This window comes from Artemia sp. Qi Xiang Cuo, chromosome 5, assembly GCF_049724085.1.
Source record: "Artemia sp. Qi Xiang Cuo chromosome 5, ASM4972408v1, whole genome shotgun sequence".
Classification (NCBI taxonomy): Eukaryota; Metazoa; Arthropoda; class Branchiopoda; order Anostraca; family Artemiidae; genus Artemia; species Artemia sp. Qi Xiang Cuo.
In genome coordinates this window covers 36,004,537-36,025,905 of record NC_142798.1, presented here as the reverse complement: position 1 = coordinate 36,025,905, position 21,369 = coordinate 36,004,537, and the positions used below count along the sequence as shown (strand labels likewise).

General features: G+C 36.0%; 2 protein-coding genes across 2 annotated transcripts in view; one reads left to right on the top strand and one right to left on the bottom strand.

Annotated features, from left to right (window-relative positions):
- Nucleotides 1-15,905, bottom strand: part of LOC148952091 (uncharacterized) — a 41,287-nt gene extending 25,382 nt beyond the window's left edge. The window contains exon 1 of the mRNA XM_089088842.1: nt 15,772-15,905. Coding sequence (XP_088944968.1) covers nt 15,772-15,870 — 99 coding nt within the window. The 5' untranslated portion in view covers nt 15,871-15,905. The remainder of the gene's footprint in view (nt 1-15,771) is intronic.
- A 107-nt stretch (nt 15,906-16,012) lies between these two features.
- Nucleotides 16,013-21,369, top strand: part of LOC148952090 (arfGAP with SH3 domain, ANK repeat and PH domain-containing protein-like) — a 43,530-nt gene continuing 38,173 nt past the window's right edge. The window contains exon 1 of the mRNA XM_089089133.1: nt 16,013-16,118. The gene's annotated coding sequence lies outside the window, so the exon portion shown is untranslated. The remainder of the gene's footprint in view (nt 16,119-21,369) is intronic.

The window sequence follows — 21,369 nt, the reverse complement described above, 5'->3', positions numbered from 1 at the left end:
TCTATCACAGCTGAATTAATGCTGGAGGCAGATAATCTGGAGCGCAGTCGAATGTGCGGTACCTTGTTGAAAGCCTTGGCGAAGTCCAGCAGCAGTAGGTCAACTGGATATCCTTGGTCAATCAGATTTGTAATTTCTTTGTAAGATTCTAATAGGTTCGTTTCGATAGATTTCCCTGACTGGAATCCATGCTGCTTGGGCAACAAGATCTTGTTTTTGGTTAAATGTTCGAGAATTGAATCATTGAATATGCATTCAAGTATCTTAACAATGGCTGAAGTTAGGCTAATAGGTTGATAATTCTCAGATTTAGTGTGATCATCTTTTTTGTATACCGGCGTTATGTTGGCTCTTTCCAGTCTGCTGGTAGCTCTCTAGAGATAAGTGACGTCTGGAAGATTCTCGTGAGGGGCTCTGCGGTTTCTTTTAATAGTCTGGGATGTATATTATCGGGCCCTGGCAACTTGTTAGCATCTAATTTCAGGAAACGTTTAAGCACATCAGTAGACAATACCGTGGTGCTCTCCATTAGGGCTTTTACATTGTACTTCAGTGGGGAAGGTAAAGGGCCATCTGGTTCAGTGGTGAAAACTGAGACAAATTGTAGGTTCAGTAAGTCAGCAAGCTTGTTAGTGTCTGTAGTTTCTTCACCTTGCTCTGTTATCAGTTTTTTGATACACCAACTATAGTGGTCTTGGCTAGAGACATACCGCCAAAACTTCTTTGGGTTTGTCTTGGCTTTGTCAGCAAGTTTGGATTCAAAGCTTGTGTACAAGGCCTGCATCAAGTTTTTAAGTTTGTTCTGGCTTCTTCTTCTTCTTCTTCTATTTAACAGCAGGCGGGCTTTTCAGTAACACTATTTAGCCCTTTTCCTTTTGCTTCACTCTGTGGGCTACAGAGCTACTGGCTTGATTGCCTCATATTTATTAGATATATTCAGATATCTTTCAGCAGATCTTTCGACTCTAGGAGTTCAAATATAAGATGATAGATGTCGATTTCTATACTCTGTGTGCAGGTATAGTTGGCTAGGCTCTTGGCTGATAGTGGGATTTTGTGGTGTTTGAAGTATTTTAACAGTTTAGAAAGCAATTTATGTTGTTCAGACGTCAGAATATTACATTCAAATAGTCAATTGTCAATTTTTTCATTATTCATATTACAATGACTGCAAAGAGGGGACAGGGGAATTGAACCACTTGAATTAGAAAGCTTATATGAGAATGCAAGGAAATTTAGTCCATTTGTTCCAGAACGAATTCTATGATAAATTTTAGAAAGATACTTATTGGGAAAGGGGGAAAGGATAGGATTAATCTTATTAAAATTAATATCTGATAGCCTCCATCGGTAAATATCTCTAATTGGGATTGGTCTCCCACTTGGCTGGTCAATATTTATAGCATTTTTTGCTATTTCATCAACCTGATGATTACCACTTATGCCAGAGTGGCTAGGAATGTACTGAAAGTAAGTTTTTATGCCACTTGAAGCAAGATTATCAATAATACTGAGACAATGATAAGTGTCAATGTCCAACTTATATTGAGGAGCTGAGGCCAGCAACTCAAGGCTTGATAAAGAGTCGGAATAAATGATAATATTATTCGAATTTTCAATCAAAGATTGGTTTTGCTTAAGGTGTTCTAATGCCATGATTATGGCATTTAACTCAGCAGACATTATAGATAAATTATTAAATAATCTCTCGCCCATTGCAATTTTCAGGTGAGGAAGGAAAACACCACTTGCAACCTTCTCATTGATTTTTGACCCATCAACAAATATTTGGAAGTGATTTTTATAGGTAATTTTATTAAGTTCTGCAAATTTTTTCTGAAAAAAAGCAATGGGGGTTAAATCTTTATTCCATTTTGAAAATTCAGTATTTATTATGGGAAATGACCAATTCCATGGAGGGGATTGGGGGAAAGTAGGTGCAATAGACTTTGCTGGTACAGGGAACTTCTTTTGAATATTGGCATACTCATCTGCAATACCTCTATACATGGCTGGATTTCTTAACCAATTATGTAATGTGTATGGCTTTTGGGAATATTTCTCTCTTTCTTCTTCTTCTTCTAATTCACAGCAGGCGGGCTATTCAGTTGGTACTATTTAGCCCTCTTCTTTTGCTTCACTCTGTGGGCTACAGAGCTACTGTCTTGGTTATCTCTTATTTATTAGATATTTTCAGATATCTTTCAGTAGATCTTTTGACTCAAAGAGTTCAAATATAATACGATAGATATCGATTTCTGTGCTCTGTGTGCAGGTATAGTTGGCTAGGCTCTTGACTGATAGTGAGATTTTGAGGTGTTTGAAGCATTTTAACAGTTTACAAAGCAAGGTATGTTGTGCAGACGTCAGCACATTACATTCAAATAGGCAATGGTCAATTGTTTCATTATTCATATTACAATGCCTGCATAGAGGGGACAGGGGAATTGAACCACTTGAATCAGAGAGCTTAGATGAGAATACAAGGAAATTTAATCCATTTGTTCCTGAACGAATTTTATGATAAATTTTAGAAAGATACTTATTGGGAAAGGGGGAAAGGATAGGATTAATCTTATTAAAATTAATATCTGATAGCCTCCATTGGTAAATATCTCTAATTGGGATTGGTCTCCCACTTGGCTGGTCAATATTTATAGCATTTCAGGGGAGCATTTCTATTTTTATAGCATTTCTATTTTCAGGGGAGTGGTGTTTTTTACATTTCTTCCATTGTCTGCTTTTACGGAATGATTTCCCTCTTAATCTCTTTTGTCTTTATTGGGAGTGTTCTTGGTTTGGGAACGAGCTTGCTCGAGGTGTACTGATTTGCTTTGCTTATCAGTAATTCTCTGAAGCACTGCCATTATCATTCTAGAGAACCAGATATGACGTCGTCCCATCTGATGTTGTTGAGATCCATTCTAATCTTCTCATAGTTAATAAAGGTTTTCTTGATGTAGTGATTTGTTAATTTGAGGAATGTTGTTCTAATGTCTATGGTGACATGATCACTCTTTCTGATTGGGGGCATGTAAGAGGTAGAGAGGAGAGCTTCTGGTCTCCTGAGAAATACCAGGTTGAGAAGGTTTGGTTGCTGTCCCTCCCTAAAACACGTTGGCTGGTCGACAATCTGGTGGAGAAGGATATCATGAATAATGTCAATGATTGGGCTTGTGGGACCAGATGAGAGGTAGGGAAACTGGGCTTTCCAGGAGATGTTAAGCAGGTTGAAGTCATCTGCAATTAGAAGATCGCCTTGATGGTTGTCTGCAATCTTGCAAATGAGCTCTGCTAGTTTCCAATCTGTTTCCTCTGGTGACAGTGCTGATGGACTTCTATATACACAGCTAACTCTGACAGAATGGTCGTTTTTATTCCTTGGAACTGAAATATCAAAGAAAATGGTTTCAGCATAGGGGCATCTGGTGAAGTAGTCAATTGGGGTGACAGTGTAAGAGGATTTGACCAGTGTAAAGAGCAATCATTGTCAATAGAAACCATAACTGGTTTCTTAATTTCTGAATGAATTTCTGTCACAGAAAGTATATATATATATATATATATATTAGAACTTAGGTCCTCCTGAGCCATCTGTGGCGCATAGGGCATCAACAAAGCCTCAGTAAACATCACATATTGGCGCTGCAGCGAGTACATCCTCCCACTGGGGTTGTAGTGATGCGTGAGCACTGCATAGATCACAATTGTATGTGCATCTGAGCGTGTTCCTTGGTCTTCCCCTCTGTCAATGCCCATAAGGATGCCATTGCTGAACCTGGTTTGGGATTCTGGAGTCCTCCATCCAAAGGACATGGCCAGTTCTTCTGTGAACCTCAATGTTGCTGACTTTTTGATGCCAACCAATATTCAGCATGCATCTCAAGGACATGCTCTTTGTCTTTTGAATGCTCGGAGTCTTTTCTCTGTTTCAACATCTAGCTTCCACCACTCACTGGCATACAATAGCATGGACAAAATATTGCCATTAAGAAGTCACAGCTTTAGTGCAAGCAAGTACTTCTTTGATTTCCATACTGGCTTAAGTTTGTTGAAAGCAGTGTTTGACATGCCAATTCTTCTCTTGACCTCACTTTGCACCTCTCCTGTGCAATTGACCCAGCTTCTGAGGTACTTAAATTCATGGACTTGTTTGACTCTAAGATTTTTGCACAGAAGCTCAACTGGCAAGCCTGATTTTGTTATTGATTTAGTCTTGGCTATGTTGATGTTTAGGCCAACTTCCTCCACTTTAATGCTCACTTTGTTAAGGAGCTCCTGGAGTTGCTGCTTTGTCCTTTCCAGAAGTACCACATCATCTGCAAGGTCAAGGTCCAAGAGGATTTTATTTCCAACTGTTACTCTGAAGCCAGTTGCTTCTCTCAAAACATAGTCCATTAAAATGACAAATAAAAAAGGTGATAAAACACATCCCTGTTGCACTGCTGACATAATTTCGAAGCATCTAGTTGTCCTGTTCTCTGTCTTTATGCAACATTCCATATTTTTGTAATAGGCCATGGTCAAACTTATTATTTTGTTGGGGACACCATAATACTGTAGAATTTCGCAGAGTGTGTCACAGTCCACAGAATCAAAGGCCTTTTCAATATCAATAAAGAGCATATACCATGCACACACACACACACACACACACACACACACACATATATATATATATATATATATATATATATATATATATATATATATATATATATATATATATATATATATATATATATATATATATATATATATATATATATATATATATATATATATATATATATATATATATATATATATATATATATATATATATATATATATATATATATATATATATATATATATATATATATATATATATATATATATATATATATATACATATATATAACAGAACCAGAGGAATAATTTTTCAAAGCATTGAGTCCAAGAGAAGAGAGATCTTAAAATGTTTTCACACAATTCTTTCTCCCTTAAAAGTAAAGAGAGCATAGAGCAAAAGCTTGAAAGATTTTTTCAGGTCCCTAGTTTGGTCTGTATATATTATCTTGAAAATTGTCTAGGCTCAACAGAAGCACAGCTAATACAAGGGAGGGAAACTTATCTCCCCTTAATCTGGAAATGTTAGGGAGCATACTGAAGCATTGACCAGGGAGTCTCTTATTCTCCCTAAGAACCTGAAGTAGCAACCTCCCAGGAAGGTGTTAGAATACCCAAGAGGTGACAGTTTGTTCTAAATAATTACTTTCTGGACAAATTTTATGCAACACTTCTGAAAAAGTAATCTAGTTGAATAAAGCTTTAAGAAAGTTTCAGAAGCTGATATTTAAGCTGATTCTTGAAAGTTTTGTTCACTTAAATCTATTATTTTCTTTTTAATATGGTACTGTAGAAAGTTTGCCTAAAAAGTAATTGTTTGCCCAACAAACAGTAAGATATAGCGGTAAAATTGGTTAAGCTATATAATAGAGCAGAAATCAGATAGGGAAAAAGTAAATGTACCATTATCTTCTCTATTCAATGCTCTTTCCAAATTAATTTAATAAAACAAAATTATTGCTTTGCAGATTATGCAACATATACTTACAGAACCAGCAAGTAAACTGACTTCTAACATTTCCTAATGTTTGTAAAATTCTGAAAAACTAGCACTTTACTAAAATCTATAGAAAACCTGTTTCAACAAAGAACCTATGATGTATGGCAACATTCAATTAAGGGACATGTATATTATTAAGGTAATATCTGGGACCATCAAGGGCAGGGGGTGCAGTGTCAGAAAAGCAACCATGATACTTGAAAACAGCATAGAATAAGGAATCTAATACTAGTTCTTTTATTAGTTTAGCATGTTTCTTTCAGAAGAGGCCAGCCACTGAGCATTAACCCCAATTTTTTTTTAGAGAAATCTTTAAAACCAAACAAGTCAGGATTAAGCAAAAGAATGAGGCTAAAACACTTTTTTGTTCCTTGTTTGAGCAGTAGATCTATTTCTCAGGCTTTCAATTTTATAGCACAGATTGCCAAAGGCTAGTGGCCTGTGAAGGGGAAAGGGGCAGAGATAATTAATTCAAAATACCTTCCCATGAGACCATTGAATTTTCTGGATCTGTTCATTAGAGCAATTCTAGATTTAATGATGAATCCTGAATCCAAAAAGTACATAGGTCAACATTTCCATTTGGCCTATTTTTGAAAATTCAATTCCTATAATTTCAGCAGAGTTGAGCCATATCAGTACTTTGGTACTTGTCTATTATCCCAACCACACTCAAGAACTGAAGTTAGGTCAATCATATTGATATATACCAAAATCTGATGAAAATATAGGCTAATAATTTAGTAACAAAATTACAGAAACTACAACAGAGAATTATGGAAAGCAGGCTTCCATAATACATAATATCAAATACCTGAGGTTTCAAAGATCTTTAAATATATTTCCTATATTCAGAAAAAAAAACAATTGATATTACCTTAAATTACCTTAAATCGCATTGTCCAGTGAAATAAGGAAAGATCCTGTAGAGTCACTGGTCAGTGACAATGGGGAGTCACTGATTCGGCGGCGTCCCACTCTGTTTTCCATGGTTTGGTGGACCAATTCTTATCAATGGCAATCCTGAATGCATTGACAGAGGGAGCGGTGACAGCTGCATTGGGTAGACTGTTCCAGGGGCCCACCACTCTATTGGAGAAGTAGTGGTTGTGGAGTCTGCTGTGAGCTCTCTTCCTAAGCAGCTTCTTACTATGCCCTCTTGTCCTGAATGATTTGTCAAGTTGTAAAGGACTCTGAGAAGAGGAATCAGCATGCAGTAGCTTGTAAGCCATAATGATATCGCCCCTCTGCCGTCTGTAGACGAGTGTTGGGAGCTGTAGTTTGTTCAGGCGAGATGGATAGTTGAGGTTCTTGCATCCATCAACAGCTTTGGTTGCGCGCCTTTGGACAGACTCTATTTTCTGTTGGTCACTCTTATTCAGAGGTGTGGCAACACACATCCCAAACTCCAGCAATGGTTGCACAAGACCCTTGTACAGCTTCGTCATGACTTTAGATGATCTGCTATGTACTGTACGCTTAATTATTCCGAGGGTCTGTGATACTTTGGCAACCGCTGTTTGTTTGTGTTTGTTGAATTTTAATTCTTCATCAACGACTATCCCCAAATCTCTTTCAGCTACCGAGGAACCAATCGATTGTCTAGAGCCACCCCCCCCACTCATATGGCACTGCCACTTCTCATTCTTTTTCCCGAAATATACCGCCTTGCACTTCTGGATGTTAAACTCAAGCTTCCATTGGTGGGCCCAAAGGGAAAGTGCATCCAGGTCTTCCTGTATGGTGGCTCTAGTCGCTGACGACTCCGTGGGCCCAATGAGCTTTGAATCATCAGCATAGATGCTCATCTTATTTCTTACATCCCATGGAGCATCATTAATGTAAATATTGAAAAGTGTTGGGCCCAAAATCATTCCCTGGGGCAAGCCACTATCAACTCCAGCAACTTCTGAGAAAAACTCTTGCCCGTTATCCCCAAACACTCTAACTTTCTGGTTTCTTCCTGAGAGGAACTGCATCACCCATTCAACAACCTCCACATGTATCCTGGTAGCTAAAAGTTTAGCCTTCAAATGACAATGGCAAACTTTGTCAAAAGCCTTTGCAAAGTCTAATAAAATCATATCAGCAGGGATACCCTGGTCTAGCAGTTCAGTGACACATTCATATGTGTCAATAAGATTTGTCTCAACCAAGTGTCCAGATCTGAATCCATGTTGGCTATTGGTAAGTAGTTTGTTGTCAATCAGGTGTTTCATAACAGCAGTGTTTGCAATTCCTTTGAGGATTTTACTGACTGTTGAGGTGATGCTAATAGGTTGGTAATTGGCAGCACAGTTCCTGCTTCCACCCTTACAGGAAATCCAAATATTACACAGGTGTAATATTTGCATTTTGCAAATATCACACAGGTGTAATATTTGCATTTCTCCAATCTTGAGGGACTTGTTTTGTGTCAAGAGACTTCTGGAACAGTTTTGCTAAGGAGAGGGCAAGCTCCGCATGAGCCTCTTTCAAAGTTCGAGGGTGTACCCCATCAGGGCCAACTGACTTATTTGGGTTCAATCTTTTGAGCTGTGATTCAACATCGAAAGTGCTAATAGTAATAATTTGCATTGGTTTCTGAATATCATTCCAGAATTTGTGGCAAGGGGTCATTATCTGGAGGTGTAAAAACTGACTTGAACTGCTGGTTCAGACCTTCAGCTATATTTCCAGGGTTGCTTATGGTATTCCCATTAACTGAGAGTTTGGTTACTGAGTGTCTTCTGGGCTTTTGAGTGGAGGCATACTTCCAAAATTTCTTCAAATTTGTTTTCGATGCTGAAGCTAAAGACTTCTCTTGCTAGTAACTTCTCGTGTAAGGTAGCAGACTTCGTTTCGTATTTGTTTGAATTTGTCATGATTAGCCTGCATTGGGACATCCTTGTACCTTCTCCAGAACTTCTTTTTCTTCCAGACTGCTAGCTTGATTTCTTGTGTGATGAAAGCACAGTTTATAGAATTAGCAGTATGATCATACCCTATCTCACCCATTATAAAAACCCAGACCAAGGTGCGAGTGCTCCAGAGAACGTTTTTGCAGATAGAAACATAAGCGGCATTAGATCTTTTCACAGGTAGACAAGTCAGATTTCTCTTGGACACGAAACAAGTGGAAACCCGCTATTACGAATAATGCACTTTGTAACCATTTCTCATTGATTGACGGAAACAGACTAACCTGCTAATGTAGAAATAAGTGGGAGGAGCTTTTTGTTTGTACCAAGAATGAAGACCAGAAATGATCTGCAATAGACTTACTGGATAATTCTATAAACTGTGGATGAAAGGGAGCGTTCTTGGTCTTTGTTTCCAAGTGGTTGTCATGTGTTTTGCGATTGTCTCACTGAGGACCCTTTTCATCTCAAGCCAAGCTCCCACTACATTATTCTTTTCGACAAAAGACCAATCTTGGTTACCCAAATCTTGCCTGACCTTGTTGTAATTTGTAAACACATGTTTTCTAAAATTGATGGTCTGCAGGTACAACTTTAGTCAACAAGTTATGGCTATATGGTCGCTTGCGCCAAAAGGTGGCTCTGAGTCTATACTTTGGATTGCCTCCTCATCTTTGACAAATAGGAGATCTAAGAGAGATGGGTTCTGGCCCTCTCTGTACCTAGTCGGGAAATTGATTGTCTGGTACAATGAATGTTCTTGTAGGCATTTGAGGAGTGTGCCAACCTGGTCATTGTTATCTCCTGTAGCAGCATAACCACTAATCCATTGGATCTGAGGCAGGTTGGAGTCTCCAACAATTACAATATTATGGCAAGGACGACTCATCACCAAACTTATAGAATTTGCAATTGCGAGGTGAGAACTTTTCTGGCAGGGAGAGCTTGGGCTTCTATAAATACAACCTATAATTAAGGGGTGACCCTTTAGCTCAATTTTTATCCAGACCTGCTCCACCCACGGCTCATACTGAGAACCAAGATTAAGGTCTCCTACCTTCAGTGATGACTTGACGTACAGGACAATTCCTCTTCCTTCTGGTTTTGACAGGTTTGAGATTATTCTGAATCTGGTAATCTGGATTTGTACATCAGTCAGTGGCACTGAAGTATACTTTGGTTTAACTTCAGTGAAGGCAAACACACTCACTTCAGGTCTTGCTGAAACTACAGCTTTTATTTCATCCATTTTTGTGGTGATGCAATCCACATTACTGTAAAGCATTAATAGTCTGTCTTCATTTTCAATATGGGCATCACCAATATCACTAAATTCTGACTTGCTCACTTCAGTTGCTGCTGAGTTAAGGGTATATATTTACATATTAGGGGGGAGGGTAACATTTATTTTTGATGCAAATGAGAGGTAAGTTTAAACTTTACCCCATCCCCCTTAATGTGCAAATATATGTCCTGAATTGGTATATAGGTGAATTTTTTGCAGTTCATATTATTGACTTACAAATAAAGTGAACATACCAGTTGATGCCTTTTTTAATGCTCTTTACAAATATAATAATTGATTATATTGCAAATTCAAATTTACCCCCCCCCCCCCTAATGTACAAATATATACCCTGAATTGGAATATACCATGAATTGTTGATGACCAAGTTTTGAATTGCAAAATACAGTGCTATTTTTGTCAACATCATTCAAAAAACTTGAAACAGTAGGAAAACATTTTATATTTCAGTTGCCTAATAAATGAGGTTTTAACTGTTATAAACAAGTATTTTTGGAATATATTACTCTTGAACAACTTACTTATAAACTAGTTATATGTTTTTCATTGATTTTCAATAACTGAACTAGTGTTGATAACTTCTTTGTGTGATTACAATTCAGGGTATATATTTACACATGAGGGGGTGGGGGTGGGTAAATTTGAATTTGCAGTAGAATTGATTATTATATTTATAAAGAGCATAAAAAAGGCATTGAGTGGTATGTTCACTTTATTGTAAGTCAATAATATGAACTGCAAAAAATTTACTGGTATATATATGGGTGGGGGTAAAATTCATTTGTGGCAAGTGATTATTATATTTGGAAAGAGCATAAAAAAAGGCATTGAGTGGTATGTTCTCTTTATTCATAAGTCAGTAAATTTTTTGCAGTTCATATTATTGACTTAAAAATAAAGTAAACATACAACTTTTCTTTGGCATTCCAGAAAAATAGCAATGGGTTTTTGGACCAACCCTTTTTACTACAGCATGCTACAATGTGAGGGCAAGAACCTGCCATCTTGGTCAAACTTTCACTTATAATTTGTCAGCATAAATTAAAAATGTGGTCTCTGTTTTGAAAAGCAATTAAAAAGAATAATTATATTTAAGAAAAATTCCTCTTTGGTAACAAGATGTGAGGGTTTGAGTTTTACATAATTTTGATCCATTGGATGCTGGTTTTTTAACCTAATAATCATTTTGTCAGAAATGAATTTTACCTACACCCCTAAATTTACCAATTTAGGGTATATATTTCCACATTAGAGGGGGTGTGTGTGTAAAGTTTAAACTTATCTCTCATTTACATCAGAAATAAAACTTACCCCCCCCCCTACTGTGGAAATATATACCCTGAATTGGTATATATAGGGGTAGGGGTAAAATTCATTTTTGACAAAAATGATTATTATATTTTGAGCATAAAAAAAAGCATCAAGTGGTATGTTTACTTTATTTGTAGGCTAAGTCAATAATAGGCCTATAAAATGCAAACAATTTGGTAAATTTTTACCAAATCATATTATTGACTTAGCCTACTAATAAAGTGAATATACAACTTGATGCCTTTTTTTATGCTCTTTACAAATATAATGATCATTTTTGTTGGAAATGAATTTTAGCCCCCAACCCCATATATACCAATTCAGGGTATATATTTGCACATTAGTGGGGTGGGGGGAAAGTTTAATCTTACCTCTCATTTAGGCTACATCAGAAATAAAATTACCCCACCCCCTCATGTGCAAATATATACCCTGAATCAGTATAAATAGAGGTGGAGGTAAAATTCATGGTCAATATCTACAAAATCATATTATTGAGTTAGGAATAAAGTGAATACAATATTTTATTCCTTTTTTTATGTTGATTATGAATATAATAAGCTTTTCTATTGTAAATGAGTTTAAGCCCCCCCCCCGATATCGGCTATACCAAACCTAACCCGGACGGGACATAGCTCGGGGGGGGGGGCTTAAATTCACTTCCTATATAAATTATTATTATATTTGTAATCAGAATAAAAAAAGGAATCAAATGGTGTATTCACTTTTGTCCTAACTCAATAATATGATTTCGTAGATATTGACCAAATTCATTTCCAACAAAAATCATTATTATATTTGGAAAGAGCATAAAAAAGGCATTGAGTGGTATGTTTAGTTTATTTGTAAGTCAATAATATGATTTGGTAAAAATTTACCCATAAGTCAATAATACAAACAACAAAAAATTTACCCATAATTGAGGCTCAGAATCCTGTTTCATTTGCCTAAGTCAACTGGTTTCCAATATGTTTAAATTGCCCCTTGTCTAGAATTTTCCCACAAGTTTAAAAAGCACTAAAGACATTATGAAGGCCAAGCATAGTGTCAGAAAGCGGTAAAATTCTACTTTAGTTACTTTTGGTTATCTTGGAAAGGAGGTTGTTTTTTTAGATTAAACAGTCATGGTTTTTGTTAACGTATACTGTGTGGACCGTTCTTTTTATTTTTCTGCCTTACAGCCACGAATCCCCCCCCTCTATCTACTGGTACAATACTGCAAATTACGAGTTTTTTTTAACTCAAATGTCATCCTAGATTACAATCATAAAAATAAATCACTGCGAACCATACACAACTTCTGCTTTTAACCTTGTTCATTAAAATATATTCCAAAATCCTATTTAAATCCTAAGCCATCTAATTTTCAACCCATGCTGACTTTCTTTATGGTATATGAAACCAGGCTTGTTGTGATGTCACACTTACCTTATCAGAAACCCTTACCCTTGAGGGTAGCAAACATATGCCAATCACCTCTGTGTTGATAAGATCATTTAAACTGTATTAATTAGGGAAAGGATTTGACAAGACAGACCAGTAAAAATGACCTAATTGTTTATAGAGGAACAATTATGTCATAGAAGAGTAATTTTTAAATCACTCTTCCCCCAAAACTCAAAATTTTCTAAAATTCTAATTTAGAAGCTTATAAAGTATTTTTATAGTACTAAAAGATAGAGTGCTAAAAACATCAGAATCGACTTCAGAGGAGACGTTATATCACGGGAAGAGGTTTTTAAAATCCTCTTCCCCCCAAACTCAAAATTTTCCAAAATTCTACTTCAGAAGCTTTTAAAATATTTCTAAAGCACTAATAGATAGAGTGCTAAAAACATCAGAATCGACTTTAGAGGACACGTTATATCAAGGGAAGAGGTTTTTGAAACCCCCTTCCCCCCAAACTAAAAAATTTACAAAATTCAAAGAGAGTATATTTTTAAATATTTCTAATGAAAAAATGTATAGAATGCTAAAAACACTTGACTTTCCGACAGATAACAATTCATGTAAAGAGACGCGTTTATATTAATCCCCCTTTCCCCCACTCTCAAAAATTTTTAATCACTCTAGTTTAGAAGCTTTTAAAAAATTTCCAAAGCACTAATAGATAGAGTGCTACAAATATCAGAATCGACTTCAGAGGACAAATTATGTTATGGGAAGATGATTTTGAAATCCCCCTTACCTGTCCTCCCAGTCCCCCATCATACTTTACAATCTGGTGTATAATTTAAAATTTGAAAAGCCTAATTTTCCACGGGGGTATTTTGAAGTGGGGGGAGGGCGATTTTAAAAACCTCGTCCGGTGATATCACGCGACCTCTGACGTCGATTCTGGGACGGGGCATTTCAAAAACATCTTCCCATAACATAATTTATCCTCTGAAGTCGATTCTGATGTTTTTAACACTCTATCTCGTAGCGATTTAGAAATATTTTAAAAGCTCCTAAACTAGAATGTTCGAAAATTTTGTGTTTGGGGGGAAGGGGGATTTCAAAAACATCTTCACCTCATATAAATTGTCCTCTCAAGAGGATAAGGATTTTTGTAGCGCTCTATGTCTTAGAGACTTAGAAATATTTAAAAAGCTCCTAAAGTAGAATTTTAGAAAATTTTGAGTTTGGGGGGAAGGGGGATTTTAAATGCATCTTCCCGTGATATAACGTGTCCTCTGAAGTCTATTCTGATGTTTTTCACACTCTATCTTTTAGTGCTTTATAAATATCTTAAAAGCTTCTAAAGTAGAATTTTGGAAAATTTTGAGTTTGGGGGGAAGTGGGATTTAAGAAACATCTTCCCATGAGATGAGTTATCCTGTAAATATGATTGTGATGTTTGTAGCACGAGATGTCTTAGATATTTATAAATATTTAAAAAAGACACTAAAGTAGAAATTTGTAAAATTTTGAGTTTGGGGGGAAGGTGGATTTAAAAAACCTCTTCCCGTGATATAACGTGTCCTCTGAAGTCGATTCTGGTGTTTTTAGCGCTCTATGTCTTAGTGCTTTAGAAATATTTAAAAAGCTCCTAAAGTAGAATTTTCGAAAATTTTGAGTTTGGGGAGAAGGGGGATTTCAAAAACATCTTCCCGTAACATGATTTATCCTCTACAGTTGATTCTGATGTTTATAGCGCTCTATGTCTTAGCGCTTTAGAAATATTTAAAAAAACTTTGAAAGTAAAATTTTGAGTTTGGGGGAAGGGGGATTTCAAAAACATCTTCCCATAACATAATTTGTCCCCTGAAGTCGATTCAGATATTTTTACCGCTCTATCAATTAGTTCTTTGGAAATATTTAAAAAGCTTCTAAAGCATAATTTTGGAAAATTTTGAGTTTTGGGGGAAGGGGGATGTCAAAAACATCTTCCCGTGACAATATTTGTGCTCTGAAGTCAATTCTGATTTTTTTATCACTCTCTCTATTTTTGCTTTTGAAATATTTAAAAAGCTTATAAACAAGAATTTTGGAAAATTTTGAGTTTGGGGGGACGGGGGATTTAAAAAAAATCTTCCCATAACATAATTTATTCTCTACAGTTCATTCTGATGTTTGTAGCGCTCTATGTCTTAGCGCTTTAGAAATATTTAAAAAAACTTCGAAAGTAAAATTTTGGAAAATTTCGAGTTTGGGGGAAGCGGGATTTCAAAAACATCTTCCCATAACATAATTTGTCCTCTGAAGTTGATTCCGATATTTGTAGCGCTCTATCTATTAGTGCTTTGGAAATATTTGAAAAGCTTCTAAAGTAGAATTTTGGAAAATTTTGAGTTTGGGGGGAAGGGGGATTTCAAAAACATCTTCCCGTAACAATATTTGTGCTCTGAAGTCGATTCTGATGTTTTTAGCACTCTATCTATTAGTGCTTTAGAAATATTTTAAAAGCTTCTAAAGTAGAATTTTGGAAAATTTTGAGTTTGGGGGGAAGGGGGATTTCAAAAACATCTTCCCGTGATATATTGTGTCCTCAGAAGTTAATTCTGATGTTTTTAGCACTCTATCTTTTAGTACTTTAGACATAGGCTATTTTAAAAGCTTCTAAAGTAGAATTTTAGAAAATTTTAAGTTTGGATAGAAGGGGAATTTCAAAAACATCTTCCCATGACATAATTTGTCCTCTAAAAAGGATTGGGTTATATTTACTGTTCTCTCTTGTCAGATCCTTTCCTTAATTAATACAGTTTAAATGGTCTTATCAACAGAGTTGTTTGGCATGTGCCTGCTACCCTTAAGGGTAAGGATTTCTGATAAGGCAAGTGAGACGTCACAACAAACCTGGTTTCATATACCATAAAGAAAGTTGGCATGGGTTGAAAATTAAATGGCTTAGGATTTAAATAGGATTTTGGAATATATTTTAATGAACAAGGTTAAAAGCAGAAGTTGTGTAAGGTAAGCAGTGATTTATATTTATGATAGTAGGCTAATATAGGATGAAATAGGAGTTAAAAACAACTAGTAATGTGCAGTAATTTACCATTATATAGAGGGGGGGATGAGTGGAGGTAGGTACTTCAAAGTACCTTCCCAGGACAAACCTTAGCATGTACATCCATCCCTGAAAGTTTCATTTTCCTAACCCAACCCCTTTCCAAGATAGCCAAAAGTAACTAAAGTAGAATTTTACCCAGAAAGCTTACATTCTTTATTTCACCTAAGAGTGAAACATTTCTTCCATGGAACTTTCCTAACGTTCTAGCATTAACACGAATGAATGTGTTATCAAAGTCAACATCCATTTCTCTACTTGTATTCAATATTTTTTTGAACCTGCTGCCTACACAGTCAGCAGCATTGACAGTTTTTAAAATCCATAAATAATTTCGATAAGAGCTTTATCTTTTATTAATTTCTTTCAGGAAGAAAAAGCAGTAAATAACCTTATGTGGCTTTTGGGTTTACACTAGTTTTTTTTATTAATAAGTATGACGTGTGGTCTAACAGGCTCTCATAATGATCCCAAATACAATTCCAGCTAAGTATTATGGTGAATTTGACTTTTATAGAATCCATATTTTAGTGATACAAGAAGTGATGAGTAATGTAGCCTCAGCAGTAAAACCTAGAGACATGGGCCTAGTTTTGACTTTAAGTAAAGATTACTTGACTTACAGTATGCAAAGATTGGGGTCAATATCTAGGTGGCACAGAAAATTTAGCTAGGATGAAAGTGAGAGCATCATTTGATGGGTTTTTTTATGCACTTTCATAATGTAATAATTGCTTCTAGGACCAATTGCATCTTAAGGTCATAAATGGGCCTCAAAGGTATTGGTGAATTTCTAGGTAGTGCTATAATTTGGATATCCACTCTTTGACTGTTGAAAAAAAATTAGTTTATAAGCTTAGCCTATATAAAATGCTACTAGGCCTATCCAATCTCCTTGTAGGCTAGGCCTAATTAAAAATATTTTTGCCATCTAGTTGGAAAATTTTGCCCATCCCTGTAGGAGAAATCTATTTGCCAATTATTTGACAAGAAATGTTTCCCCAGCAACACTTAATTCTGCCAACTAGCTGGAAACAAACATTGTCCCAGAAAACAATTCATTTTCCAAATAGTTGACTAGGCTAATAACCTCTCCCCTCACATCTCTAAGAATAGAAGGGTAAATTCATCAAATTTCCAAATAATGGCAAAATTTCAGTTTTAAAAAACATGGTAATAAAATAAAAAATAACAATGTTCTTGTGTCATGCTCTTTTTCAATATATTAGTTGATATCCTGACAACAAAGCAACCCTCCCTCCTTGATGATCCAAGTCAATATATACAAAACTAAAAGAAAATTCCCAAAAGTGGATGACAATTTTCTAGATGTTTTCCATAGAGATTGCCTACAGATTGTTCTGGCTACCCAGCTGACTGACCATATTTCAAACAGTAGGCTGAACAAGAAATGTGGTTCAATCCTGCTTTCTAGGGCTTTAATGAAATAAAGGTTGAGATGACTAGAAAACATTCTGCAGATGAAGGATGACAAATTGCCAAAGATTTTCCTTTTTGGCCCACTGTCTAGGGATAAAAGGAAAGCAGGTTGTCCTTGTCTGGGATGAAAGTATGTCATAAAGAAAGATTTAAAGGAAATGGGAACTTCCTGGGAGGGGAGAAGTTACTAGTTGGAAAATGGATTGTTTTCTGGGGCAATGTTTGTGTCCAGCTAGTTGGCAAAATTAAGTTTTGCTGGGGAAAAGTTATTTGGCAACTAGTTGGAAAAATTAAGTTTTGCTAGGGAAAAGTTATTAGTCAACTAGTTGGAAAATGAAAGTTTTGCTGGGGCAACATTTATTGTCAACTAGTTGGAAAATTTGAGTGTTGCTGGGGAGAAGTTACTAGTCAACTATTTGGAAAAGGAATTGTTTTCTGGGGCAATGTTTGTTTCCAGCAACACATGAATTGTAAATCAAGTATTTTGCAGTAGGCATTAAGACATGGCTAATTGTAGAAAAAGCCAAGACAGATAGTCCAAGTGATTGAGAGGGAAATCTGGAATAAGCTCTTTTCTGGATTGTATAAAAAATGATGTTAGAAGGAGATTGGATAGTAACATTCTATATAAGTTTATAAAGTAATTTTTTTCAATAGTCAAAGGGTGGAATCTCCTTTTTCAATAGGCTTTCACCCTGGCCTTTTTATTATAGGCTGGGCTACTTGAAACTGTGAGTGCACACATCTCTATGAATAGAAGGGTAAATTAGTCAAATTTCCAAATAATGGTAAAATTTCAGTTTAGCAGCACTTCTCAAAAAACATGGTAGCTAAAAAAATAAAAATAACCATGTTTTTATTTCATGCTCTTCTTCAATATATTAGTTGTTATCTTGACAACAAAGCAACCCTCCCTCCCTGATGATCCCATCAATATATACAAAACTAAAAGAAAATTCCAAAAAATGGATGACAATTTGCTAAATGTTTTCCATAGAAATTGCCTGCAGATTGTTCTGGGTACCTGGCTGACAGACCATATTTCAAACAGTAGGCTGTACAAAAAATGTTGTTTAATTCTGCTTTCTAGGGCTATAAAGAAATGTTAAAGAAGGTTGAGATGGCTAGGGCACATTCTGCAGGATGACAAATTGCCAAAAAAAAATCCTTTTTGACCAGCTGTCTAGGGCTAAAAGGAAAGCAGGTTGTCCTTGTCTGGGATGAAAGTATGTCATAAAGAAATATTTAAAGAAAATGGGAACTTCCTAAGAGGGGAGAAGTTACTAATAGGCAAAATTAAGTTTTGCTGGGGAGAAGTTATTTGTCAACTAGTTGGAAAATGAAAATTTTTGTGGGACAACATTTATTGTCAAGTAGTTGGAAAATTTAGGTATTCAGGGGAGAAGTTATTAGTCAACTAGGTGGAAAAATTAGGTTTTGCTGGGGAGAAATTGTTAGGGTAAATTTTTACCAAATCATATTATTGACTTACAAATAAAGTGAATATACTGCTTGATGCCTTTTTTTATGCTCTTCACAAATATAATAATCATTTTTGTTGGAAATGAATTTTAGCCTCCATCCCTATATATACCAATTCAGGGTATATATTTGCATGTTAGGGGGGTGGAGTTAAAGTTTAATCTTACCTCCCATTTACATCAGAAATAAAATTTACTCCACCCCCCTAAAGTGCAAATATATACCCTGAATTGGTACAAATAGGGGTGGGGGTAAAATTCATTTCTGACAAAAATGATTATTATATTTGGAAAGAGCATAAAATAGGCATCAAATGGTATGTTTATTTTATTCATAAGTCAATAATATGATTTGGTAAAAATTTACCATTATTAGTCAACTAGTTGGAAAATGAAAGTTTTGCTGGGGCAACATTTATTGTCAACTAGTTGGCAAATTTAAGTGTTGCTGGGGAGAAGTTATTTGTCAACTAGTTTGAAAAATTAAATTTTGCTTGTGAAAAGTTATTAGTCAACTAGTTGGAAAATGAAAGTTTTGCTGGGGCAACATTTATTGTCAACTAGTTTAGTTGGCAAATATGGATTTCTCCTATTCAACTTTTTAGAGAGGCCATGATAATGTGAAAGTACCAGTTAGGTTGTAACTTCTTTGTGTGGTCACAAAAATGAAATATCTTTAGGGCCCCTTTAAGAGCTCAAGATGCAATTTGCAACAGAAGCAATTATTGTATTATGAAAGAGCATAAAAAAAGCATCAAATGATGTTTCCACTTTCATCCTAGCTAAATTATAGTACCACCTATAAATTTACCAATGCATTTTATATGAATTATGAAAGAGCATAAAAAAAACATTAAATGATGTTTTCACTTTTATCATAGCTAAATTATATGGCCCACTTCAAATTTACCATGATTTGCAGTAGGCCATACACAATTCATTTGCAACAAAAAATGATTATTATATTTAGAAAGAGCATCAAAAAAGGCATTGAGTGGTATGTTTACTTTCATTTATCTATTTGTATATAGGATATTTATTTATAAGTCAGCAAATATGAACTGCAAAATATTTACCAACTTTACCCCACCCTCCTAATGTGCAAATATATACCCTGAATTGTCTATGGCAAAGTTTCAAATTTCAAAATTCAGCACTATTTTTGTTGACAGCATTTGAAAAATTGAAGAGGTAGGAAAGGGAATTGAAAATCAAGTATTTTGCAGGTTAGGTTATAACCTCTTTGTGTTTACCTTAATTACCTTAATTTGCACTTTGGAGTGAAATAAAGTCCATGCTGGATCTGTTCTGCTCCGTGTCAATGATGTTAATTTGGAATGTCACTGTGAAACTGGCCCAGTAATGTTGCATTATTTGGCAGCTGAGAGGGACTGTCCCACTTACATTTCCATGGCTTGTTGTTCTTGTCTTTGTCAAGTCTTGACTTGAAGGAGGCACTAGTGGGTGCAGTCACGGTTTTGTCTTGGAGGTTGTTCCAGTTGTTGGAAATATGCTTGGTAAAAAAGTTTTGGTGTATTCTGGTCTTCACTCTGTGCTTTGCTAAGTTCTGCGAGTGTCCTCTAGTGTTGTGTTGACCTGTATGCTTTGTGAGGAGGGTGGTTTTTGGTTGACTATTATATTTGTAGGTAGCAGCATATCACATCTGAAATGACTGAAGACCAGCATTGGTAGTTTTAGGTGCTCCAGTCTCTTATCATACAGCATATTGTGCAGACCCATGATGCATTTGGTGTCTTTGAACTCCTTCGGTTATTCTGGAGTCATGCTTGTAGGAGGGGGAGGTCAGGCATGTTCCAAAGTCCGAGAATGGCCTAACAATAGCTTTGTAAAGTCTCAGGAAGACAGTACAGGAGCAGCTGGTGATAGTGCATATTAGCAAGCCTAGACTCAAATGGAACGTCAATGGAAGTTCCTGCCCATGGAACTTCAGTTGCTCATCAACAAGTACTCCAAAGTCTCATTCTTCACGACTGGTTTGTAGCTGAATATCAGACTGCGAATTCTGGCCACGCATGGTATACTGGTGGTGAGGATTGTTATTGCCATAATGGAGGACACTGCATTTATAATTGTTAAACTCAAGCAGCTATTCATTGGTCCACTTCTGGACTCTCTGGAGGTCTGATTGCAGTCTTTGTTGAATGACTGGTTCAAAAAGTTTAGAGTCATCAATGTAAAGTTTGATATTATTTGTGGCCTCCTTTGTCATATCATTTATGTAAATGAGGAAGAGGCTGGGGCCTAGGACAGTACCCTGAGGAACTCCACTGACAATATCACATAGTTTGGAGAATACTTGATTGCCATTATTGGTAAAAAGTCAGACCAGTTGCTCTAAGTCTGTCAGGAAATTCGTCACCTGTTCTACTACATCATTGTGGATGCCTACTGCTGATAATTTGGCCCTAAGGCGTCTGTGGGGCACCTTGTTGAACGCTTTGGCGAGGTCAAGCAAAATAAGGTCAACAGGTAATCCTATCTCTGGAAGGTCAGTGATGATATAGTAGGTTTCAAGTAATTTGGTCTCAACTGACTTTCTGGGAAGGAAGCCGTGCTGGTCTAGTGACAGTATACTGTTGGACAGAAGATGTGTTAGAATTTTGGCATTCACAATGCATTCCAGGGTTTTTGCTACAGCTGAGGTTAAGCTGATTGGCTGATAATTCTCTGCATTTGTGTTGTCACCTTTCTCGAATATTGGTGTAATGTAAGAGCTCTTCCAATTGGAAGGCACAGTCTTTGAGTTGAGGGACTTCTGAAATGTTTGACATAATGGAGTTGATATCTCATTTGCCAGTTCTTTTAGG